Genomic DNA, 10,250 nt, shown 5'->3' on the forward strand with positions numbered 1-10,250 from the left:
TTTGATACATGTTTCAACTGTGTGTTTCAGATGGATTCTCTGCGTCTTTGACTTCCTGTGCCCGCACATAGTCGAGGTGTCCCGCCACAACGCTGTTTCTCTGGAGAAGATTGTGGCCAGCAGACCAGCTGAGACAGCCAACAGACCAGTTGAGGCAGCCAGCAGCCAGGCATCTATCGAGGCATCTCTTGACCTTGATGATCACTTGGATGATGATGACCCAGTCCCTGGTCCTTCATCACAGCCTACTAGACCAGTCAGTCCTCCAACTCATCCTACCCAGTCTACACCAAGAACGTCTAGGAGGAAGGCTTCTGTCATTGCTGCCGCCGCTCAGGATGATCTGCTCTTGAAGATCCACAACCAGTCGATCCGGACCACCAATCTCCTCCAGCAGTCCAACGACATCATGAAGACCTTGTGGCCATCAGGGGTCAACGAGCGGATCTCCTTTGGCCAATGGTTCACCAACGTTCTGGTCCAGCTGCCCGAGTCGGTTTATGACAGCCTGGTTAACGATGTCTTTGCCCGCACCAAATCTACCAAGATTGAGGCTCAACATCTCCAGCAGCGGCAGCAGCCTCAGATCCAGCGGCAGCAGCAGTTTCAGCAACCGGACCCTGGGTGGCAGCCTCCCCCTAACCAGTGGAACCCACAGCCAACTCCAGGAGTATCTGTATGGAATTCCATGAATGCAGAGTATGTGCAGCAGTACTGTCCAGGCTACAGATCCTCCAGCTGCCCACCAGATTCATCATCGCCATCGTTCCACAACCTGCAGACACCTTCTGCTAGCCGGGACCCTAGTTTATCAGACAGTTTCCTGAGGTCATTGGGATTGCCCCCCGCAGTACCAGCTGCAACAGCAACAGACACTGATGACCAGTCTGTAAAAGACAATTAAGAATATTTTTGCAAAATTGACATTTGCCATGGATTATTAACATTTGTTTGGATTTTACCATTTCCATTGTATTTTTTTTTCGTGTAAATATGTTAAATGTTTCAGAAAAGTTGTTTATTGTACACTTGTGTTTTTGGTTAATATATAAAATGAAAATGCAGACTAGCCTTAGATATTTATTGGGAGTTATTCTTTATTTTATTTATAAAAATTTATTTACAATGGTATTCACAATGTTGTTTACAAGTGTAAAGTTTTACAAATACATAGCCATCAAACTCAGAAGTTTAAAGTCAGAGTTATACAACAATAGCCATTTAACTCAGAATACTCTATGCTTGGCTGACACCATCTTCTCTTGCCATGGAACAGAACCAACCTGGCCATTGAAATAGTTCATGTAATCCCTGACTTTGTTCCCTTCAGCGTTGTCCCTGTTGTGACCCAAGTGGGCGGCCAAGTCTTGCATCTCCCCTGAGTTTCTCCACTCTCCATCAGGTTGTGTTCTAAATCTTCCATGTCCATATCTGCATTCTGGAAGTCTGGGTACTTCATTCTCATGATGTTATGCAGGCAAACACAAGCTTCCACAATGATTATGCAATTGTCAGGATTCTGTTGTAGGGTTGTCAGCAAACACCTGAAGCGGGAGGACAGGATTCCAAATGCATTCTCAACCACACGCTGGCCTCTGGAAATTCTGTAGTTGAAGATAGTCTCTTCCTTAGTTAAACCTCTCCTGGTGTAGGGCTTCATAAGGTAGGGTTTCAAGCCAAAAGCATCACCACCCAGGATAAAGTATGGCACATCCACGTCATCATTGGTCATAGATTCAGCAGCTGGCAGGTCAGCTGAGCCATTGGTGATGCATTCTTTCAGCTCACTTGCGTTGAATATCTGAGCATCAGAGTGGTGTCCCAAACCACCGACATCGATCCACAGGAATTTGGTGTTTGCGTCGATCAGGGCCAGAAGGACGATGGAGCAAAACTTCTTGTAATTGTAGTACAGGGATCCAGAACTGGCTGGTTTTCTGATGGATATATACTTACCATCGAGAGCTCCAATTGCATGCGGCATATTACACCTTCTCTCAAAATCATTAGCAATTGCCTTCCACTCTGCAGCTGTGCTTGGACAGGGAATAACTTCATGCTTGTACTCATCTACAATAGCTTGACACACCAGAGAAAGGAAGGTGGCTACCGTATGGCGCGATACCCTGAAGTAATAGGACAGGCTTGGGTAGTCTATGCCGCTTGCAAGGTACCTCAGGGTGGCAGTCAACTTCACACCAGGTTCTATAGCTCTTCTATAGTTAGTGTCCATCTTCGCAATTCTAGGGCCCACCCTAGCCAACAGTTCGTCAAACATCTCTGGGGGCATACGGAGATCGGTCCGGTAGGTAGCTTCATCTCCCAGCCTCAGTTCCATCATGAGGGAGGAGTACTGACCATAATGTTCCCTCTGGCGTTCACGCAGCCAGGGAGCAACCCAATATTTCTTCTTGGTACACTTTTCTCCTCATCTTCAGCATGGTTAGCATAACCAGAGAGTCTTGCTGCAGTTGCAGGGCACAGTGCTGTAATAACATAGCATGATGCAGAGCGATTGGGTCCATGTTGTCCTTTCGGAGGCTGGTCAAAAACTGATGGTCGGCCACCGATCACAGGGCCTTTTTATACGGTCGCAGTGGGTCACACACAAATCCGGGCGACTGTGACAAATTTGCACGTAGCTCAGGCGAGAATCTGTCTAGAAAAGATTGAGAATTGAGCGTACAGAGCGAGGCTAGAACGTTTATATCGCAGGCTAAAACATATTGATCGAGGGTACGCTGCAACTCGTACGTAGCTAGATCGGCCAAGATTGAGCCTTGATCGGCCGAGGTCGCGCACTTGCGAGGATAGCGTCGATCTCTCGGCGATCTATGTCGCAGATTGGTCGAACAGAACGAGCCTTGGTTGTGTTAAGATCGCATCAGATCGAGTGGATAGACGCAAGTAGAGCATATGTAGAGCATCTACAGAGCGTATAGGACGCAGGTAGAGCGTACACATCGAAGCTCGAACGAGATAACATCACACATAGAGCGTACACAGAAAATAATGGGTTTAGGTCGCACAGATTTTGCCCACGACTATGGGAAAACATAGCTGTGATCATAGTTGCATGCAATTTTTCCAGATCATACTCGGTGAAATGACGCCCTAACAATATTAGGATTGAATGTTTAGATGCACGTACATAACATGTTTTTCATCACAGTCAATCAACCCCTTTTGTGATCAACAGGTCTAAGAAAGTGGGAAAAGTGGCTAAGAGAAGGACTGTTTGGTGGTGAAGTGGCAGCGTGGAATCAGCAACCATGTGTATTGGTGTGCAACATCCTCTTCCTCAGGCCAGAGAAAGTCGCCAAATGGACATCTGTGGTGAATCACATGCAAGACATACATACCCACAACAACCCTCTCTTCCCACAATGCAAACATCGTCTGCCAGAGCAGAGATAGTAAGAAGTGGTTTCAACCACACTGAAAAAAGTGAACATGGGCAACCATTGATGTAAGGAAGGATATCTATTTGAACTGACCTATTATCGCTATGTTTCTGTCGTTTATTTGGTTTAATTTATTATATTACTTTCATTCAATGTAAATCAAGGCCTCATTGGTTCAAAGTAATTGGCAGACTTACAATCAAATAACAATTTTCCATTCAAATGAAAACGTTGCATGTCACGTGACGTGCGTACGTACTGACGTCACGCCACCACAACCAGACTTGAACTGAATTTTGAATCCGCCATTTTCTTTAACCGCACGAAGCTCGGAGCTCCACACCGACGGGAAGACCAGAGAAAGAAATCAGTAAGAAATGTGCATGACTGTTGAATATGTGCATACATTTATACACCACTCTTATACAAGGCGACTTTACGCTGTCTTTTACCACACGATGTCGATGATAAGCCATGACTGTTAGGTATGGCGTCGTTCACGTTAAGCTAACGTTAGCTAGCGAATCGTTTCGGATGGCATTAGCTTAGCAGACTCCGCTTTCTGAACTCGTCGTACATGTGTAATGTGTAGGGTGACCAGACGTCCTCTTTTTCCTGGACAAGTTCTCCTTTTGATACCTAATAAAATGTCTGGGCGGAATTTCAAAAACGTCCGGAATTTTCGTTGCATTTATGTCAAATTCCCATTGCATTTATGTCGTACCCCCCCCCGACAGTAGAGTTACCATCGTCGGTTGAAAAACTTCACCAGCCAACACCCCCCCCGGCGCACTTTCCTCACGGTTTTACAGTAATGGTCACCGTGGATTTTTGACGCGTTTTCACGTATACATATGCAGTAAGTTAACAAATGTTTGTGAGGAGCCCTAACATGGTGCTCAGGTTGGTATACCCCCGCGTGCACGTACACATATACACACAGGCCTTTTTGCCACCGCGGTCTAATGTTAGATGTCAGTAATGTTAGACAGGAGGCAAGGGATGTATACAAACGTGAAAATGGAGTCCTTCAAAACGTACACTTTGGCTGAAGGTTTCTCCAATGATAGTTTTCAGTGACTTTAATCTTATGTTTCGTTTAAACAAAAGGTGAAAAACAGCGTTTCTGTGTGTTCCAATGGAAAAACACGGTCTTGTTTGAGTCACTTTGCTCTCATTAACAAGTGTCTCCTTTCTTCTAGGCCTGAAGTCAAGTTGTTAAAAGCAGCAACGTTTAATGGGTAAGTGGTCATATTTGAATGCCATTTGAGTTATGCAGCTGAGAAGCATTATTCTTGTTCATCACCCATGATGGGGAGTTTTATTACATAAATTGAGTTTTCACTATCACTTCCACCAACAATGCCAATAATTTGGGTCTCTCTTGTGCTCCAATCACCCCATCCTCCCCTTTTCAGTCATCTGCTGAATGTGGACTTGTAAAGGCTGTGGTGTCACCAAATTACGACAATCTGAACTTCTGAAGCATTACAAACTTCAGCATAGCCATTTTGGACGTCGCTGTGGCTATCCGTGCACATATTCAATCTGCCCTTGTTCCTTTACCACCTGGAATTCCCTTAAAAGCCGTTTGTCAAGAAGCCACCCTAGACTGAACCCACAAAAGGACAAGCAGACAACTTTGAGATGCCTTTTGTGTGAATACAAGCAAAATTCAACTCTCAACGAGTATTTGCAGCACTTAGGGCAGCATTTGAAAAATCATGAGACTTTAAATTGCATTTTTCAAAGTTGCTCGTACAAAACAAATGTTTATGGTTCATTCAGGACTCATCGGTACAGAAATCACAGGTTATCCTCTGTAAGCGATTTAAAAGCTGAAATTGCTGTGAGGGTACAGCCAATCCACCATCCCTCTGAAGACATTAATGCCGATGATTTACATGAGGATTTTTCAGAGAATGAAGTAGCTAGTTCTGTCTTTGACAGACAAGGTACTGAAGACTTGTCCAGTGCTATAGAGCACAAAATTGCTTCAGTGCTATTGAAACTAGAGCATGTTTTCCTGGTCCCTAGTGTGGCTATTGATCATCTTTTGCAGGAGCTGCACTATTTGATAAGAGTAGTTTTAGTCCCTGTCACCTATGACACCATAACCCAGCTACTGCAGGAATGTAACTGCCAAGTTGACATTGCAGTGGTACAGGAGTTAGCCTCTGTCCTGTGTGAGTCAAGTCCCATTCAAACTGCAGTTGGAGATAAAGGTCCTCTCTCTACATCTTGGAAACGAAAGGTATACTACAAAAATCATTTCAATGTTGTAGAACCCTTGGAGTATGTGCTAGACCGAAAGAGTAAAAGGTCATTCCAGTATGTTCCAATACTCAAGGCATTGCAGCAGATTCTTAGTTGCCAGTCAATACTAGATAAAGCTATTAATTTGAAATTTCGTCATGGGGGGGTCATGGACCGAAATATGCATGTTTTTTTGATTCACTCAACTTTCAGCAGAATGAATTGCTCTCTAATGAAACTGCTATTTCATTGATATTGTATGCCGATGAATTTGAAATTTGTAACCCCCTTGGCACATCCAAGAAAATACACAAGATCTTGGGTGTCTATTGGATTTTAGGTAATTTACCTCCAGGGTCTCACTCATCCCGGTCTTCCATAAATTTAGCTGCTTTGATAAATAGTAATGATGTTAAGCAGTATGGATATGAGAAAGTGCTTGAGCCTCTGGTAGATGATCTTGTCACGTTGGAGCAACATGGAGTTTTTATCTCTAAGCTGGGAAAGACTATAAAGGGCACTGTTCAGTGCATTGTTGCTGACAACCTCGGTGCGCATAGCATCGCAGGATTCGTGGAGAATTTCTCAGGGACATGTGTGTAGATTCTAGTGGTGTAAAGATACCCGGTTTTGCATCGGTTATCGTTCTGTAACTTATAAGATACGAGTGAATCGGCCCATGACGCCCAGATCGGTTCGGATGCATTAAGAACAGTTCGATAGCCCGGATTTATGACCATGCATCGGTTTTGCATTCAAGTTGTGCCCTGTCCTATGCATAAACGCTGCCTCCAGTGCATAAATATATTCTAACGTTGCCGCCAAGCTTTGTAATGCGCGTTCTATTAAAATCTCGGGGCTGTGCCTATACTAGCAGAAAAAGAGCTGCTACTGGTGCGTGAACTCTCGTGAGACTCCAGTGTTGACCCCTTTACCCATGACGTTAGTCGGTGTAGTAGTCTAGCTTTGATAGCAACATGACGGAGAACGCGGATGAGATTTACAATTCAACAAAACTCAAGTCAAAGGTTTGGAAGTCATTTGGTTTCTTAAAGAAGGAGGACGGAAAGCTCGATAAAACCCACGCGATATGCAAACTTTGCAGAGCAGCCTTTAAATACACTGGAAGCACAACTAACCTTAGTAATCACCTGGCAAGACGACATGGCGTGAGCGATGCACACGAAGCTAGTAGTGGGGCTAGCACGTCTAAGACGGATACAAGTGGCCAGGAAAATGGGCAGAAAATTCAAACTTTCTTCCAACCACAATTCAGCCATGACTCGGCAAGGTCCAAGGCAATAACTGAATCCATCGCACGCTTCATAGCAAAAGACTTGCGACCGTACAGTGTAGTGGAAAATGGAGGCTTTCGGGACTTGATGAAAACAGTCGAGCCGAGGTACAAGATACCGTCCAGGCAGCATTTTGCCGAGAAGTGTGTGCCTGAAATGTACAACAAAATAAAGAAGAAAGTGAAAGAAGAACTTATCGATGCGGAGAGAGTGGCACTTACCACCGACGCCTGGACTTCATGCGCAACTAACTCGTACGTGACTATAACGGCACATCATATTTCTCCAGACTGGGAATTGAGAAATCATGTCTTGCAAACGAGAGTTTTCAATGACAGTCACACGGGAAGAAACATTGGCGCTTTACTTAAGGATGCATGTGCTGACTGGAACATTTCTGATAAACACCCCGCTCTTGTAACTGACAACGCCAGAAATATGATCGTAGCTGGAGCTGAAAGTGAAATGAGCCCGCACCTTACGTGCTTTGCACATACATTAAACCTGGCTTCCCAGAAGGCTTTTCACGTCGACATTGCTGCACGGTTACTCGGGAGAGTTAGAAGGGTGGTTGGATTTTTGCATCGCAACATTAGAGGTGCCGAAATTCTCCGTGAGAAACAACAACTCCTCTCCTTGCCAAACCACAAGCTCATACAGGATGTGTGCACCCGCTGGAATAGTTCCCTCGACATGTTGCAGCGTTTCTTGGAACAGCAGCCAGCAGTGTTTGCCACTCTCATGTCCAGGGAGCTCAGAAAGGGAGAAGAGGTGAACACACTAAATGAGAGAGACATCTGCAACTGTGAAGATATCGTGAAACTGATGGCTCCAGTGAAAGTGATGACCACTGTCCTGTGTGAAGAGGAGCAGCCAACAATCTCAATGATTGCCCCACTCAAGGCCAAGCTGGAAAATCACTTTCAGCCCAGTGATGAAGATCCACCGCTCATTGTGGAAATGAAGAAGGCCTTCAACAATGACTTTGGGAAGCGATATGCAGATGTCTCTGGACTCCTGCACACAGCATCAGCTCTAGACCCACGCTTCAAGGCATTGCCTTTTCTCAGTGACCATGACGCAGAGAGGATCTTCACCAGCCTTTCTGTTGAAGCTGCACTTATTCACGAGGTAAGAATGATTGAAAAAAAAAAATAACCATGACATTTTTATATTATTCTATATTATTCTGTTATGTTAAGTTAAAGTGTAGCTAGGTTAAGTTAAGTAATGTTGCTGTCGTTGTCATATTTTCATTAATAGGAAGAAGAATCACAGCCAGACCAAGGAGCCAGACAGACAGATCTGCTCACAGGCCCTGGACAAGGCAACGAGGAACACATTTGTTCCCAGATCCAGGATGCACAGAGAGGTCAGTTGTTAAGCTGAATAGGATGTGAGAGTTGTCGAAGTAGGCTTAGTGTATCTACCTCATTTTGTACTGTAGATGAAGTAGTGTATATGTACGATCATGTCTATAGTGTTATTTAATTACATCAGCAACCATATGCCTGCCTCTACTTTTCCCTCTGACTAAGCAGTTTAAAGCAGGTTACACATTTGTTGGTAAGATAAGGCAAAAGAGACCGTAATTCACAAAACACCAGTAATTATTGGTATGTCTCCTTCAGATGAGGACCAGGTTCCCTGTAAGAAGAAAAGAAAAAGTACAGCGCTGGACCTACTGTTTGGAGAGACCTTTGAAGTGAAGGAAACAACAAAATCTTCACCTGCGAAGAGGGCCAGTGAAGAAGTGTTGAGGTACAGAGAGCGTGATCCATTGCCCCTCAAAGACAACCCACTGCAGTGGTGGAAGAGACAATCAGACCTCCCAATGCTGTCATCTCTTGCTAAAAGGTACCTCTGTATACCAGCAACCAGCGTAGCATCAGAGAGAGTTTTTAGTACAGCAGGAGATATCATTTCAGTGCAACGCAGTGTTCTCAGACACGACCATGTTGACCAGTTGATTTTCCTCAAAAAGAATCTTGCCCTGCATGAATGAGCTCTTGAGTTGTGCAATGTAAACAGGGGTGACACACACACACACACACACACACACACACCTATTGCAGTTTGAACAATTGTTTTTTTTTACTTGAAGGAGACTTATAAAATGACAGGATAGGAGAGGAGAAGAAGAGAGGAGAGGAAGAGAGATGAGCAAAGGTGAGGAAGCGGAGAGGAGAGAGAAGGAGGGGAGAAGAGAAAGTAAGAGGAGGTGGTGAGGAAATGAGGAGTGGAGTGGATTGGAGAGGAGGAGAGACGAGGAAAGGAGAGGAGGGGAGGAAAGGTGAGGTGAGGAAAGGAGGGGAGAAGAGAAAGCGAGAGGAGTGGAATGGAGAGGAGAAGAGGGGAGGAGAGGAGGTGAGGACGCACACACACACACAGACACACACACACACTGCACTGAAAACAAATGGACTACTTTTGAGGTGAGGAGAGGAGGTGAGGGAAGCAGGGGAGAAGAGAAAGTAAGAGGAGTGGAGAAGGGAGGGGAGGAGGTGAGGCAATGAGGAGTGGAGTGGATTGGAGTGGAGTGGAGGAGAGACGAGGAAAGGAGAGGAGGTGAGGAAGAAGGGAGGAAAGCTGAGGAGAGGAGTTGAGGTGAGGAAAGGAGGGGAGAAGAGAAAGTAAGAAGTGGAATGGAGAGAAGAAGAGGGGAGGAAAGGAGAGGAGGTGAGGACACATACACACACACAATGCACTGAAAACAAATGGACTGCTTTTCTTGTTTTGAAGCATTGATTTTTATTTTCTTTTAAGACGGCAAAAAAGTTTTTCAGTTGAGCATTTTTTAAGCTTCCAAATTATTCTTATTATTCTAATTTTTAAAATTATAATTTACCTATTTGCCTGTACTTATAATAACATATAAAGGAAAGAGTTTGAAGTTTAAATTGTTTGAATACTGAATAAAGAAAAGTTGTTTTGAAGATTCACTTCTGTTTTTCTCTTTTTTTATTACCAAAACGCCTTGGAGTTAGTCAATTGTCAACTTGTAATCGAATCGAACCGGATCGGATCGAATCGAATCGCACCGAATCGCTGAAATGTTTTTAATGAATCGTCCCTGAATCGAACCGTAGCCTGGGAATCGAGATCGAATCGAACCGTTATGTGGGTGAAAGATTCACACCCCTAGTAGATTCTGTACAGCACAGAGTGAAGAATTTCAGACCATAGAAGTTAATTCAGGAGCATTTTGTCTGAGAACCAAGGGGATTCACGCTGCTCATCTTGAGGCTGTAAGAGAAGAGGAAGTGCCTCATTTTGGTGTGAAAGGGGTTTGTGT

At 44.5% G+C, this 10,250-nt stretch overlaps 1 protein-coding gene across 1 annotated transcript; it reads left to right on the forward strand.

Moving 5' to 3' along the window:
* Nucleotides 1-7,409: 7,409 nt before the first annotated feature.
* Nucleotides 7,410-9,834, forward strand: LOC132890112 (E3 SUMO-protein ligase ZBED1-like). The gene is made up of 3 exons (XM_060926900.1): nt 7,410-8,086; nt 8,219-8,327; nt 8,587-9,834. The coding sequence occupies exons 1-3, from the start codon at nt 7,421-7,423 to the stop codon at nt 8,958-8,960; spliced, it is 1,149 nt and encodes a 382-aa protein (XP_060782883.1). The 5' UTR covers nt 7,410-7,420; the 3' UTR covers nt 8,961-9,834.
* The last annotated feature ends 416 nt before the right edge of the window (nt 9,835-10,250 follow it).

This window comes from Neoarius graeffei, chromosome 8, assembly GCF_027579695.1.
Source record: "Neoarius graeffei isolate fNeoGra1 chromosome 8, fNeoGra1.pri, whole genome shotgun sequence".
Classification (NCBI taxonomy): domain Eukaryota; kingdom Metazoa; phylum Chordata; class Actinopteri; order Siluriformes; family Ariidae; genus Neoarius; species Neoarius graeffei.

Excerpts from the sequence above, each read along its gene's own strand:
- LOC132890112 (XM_060926900.1), top strand. The coding sequence starts at position 7,421 with ATGAGCCCGCACCTTACGTGCTTTGCACATACATTAAACCTGGCTTCC. Across the intron at positions 8,087-8,218 it reads AAGCTGCACTTATTCACGAG|GAAGAAGAATCACAGCCAGA; the intron begins GTAAGAATGATT and ends TTTCATTAATAG. Across the intron at positions 8,328-8,586 it reads GATCCAGGATGCACAGAGAG|ATGAGGACCAGGTTCCCTGT; the intron begins GTCAGTTGTTAA and ends TGTCTCCTTCAG.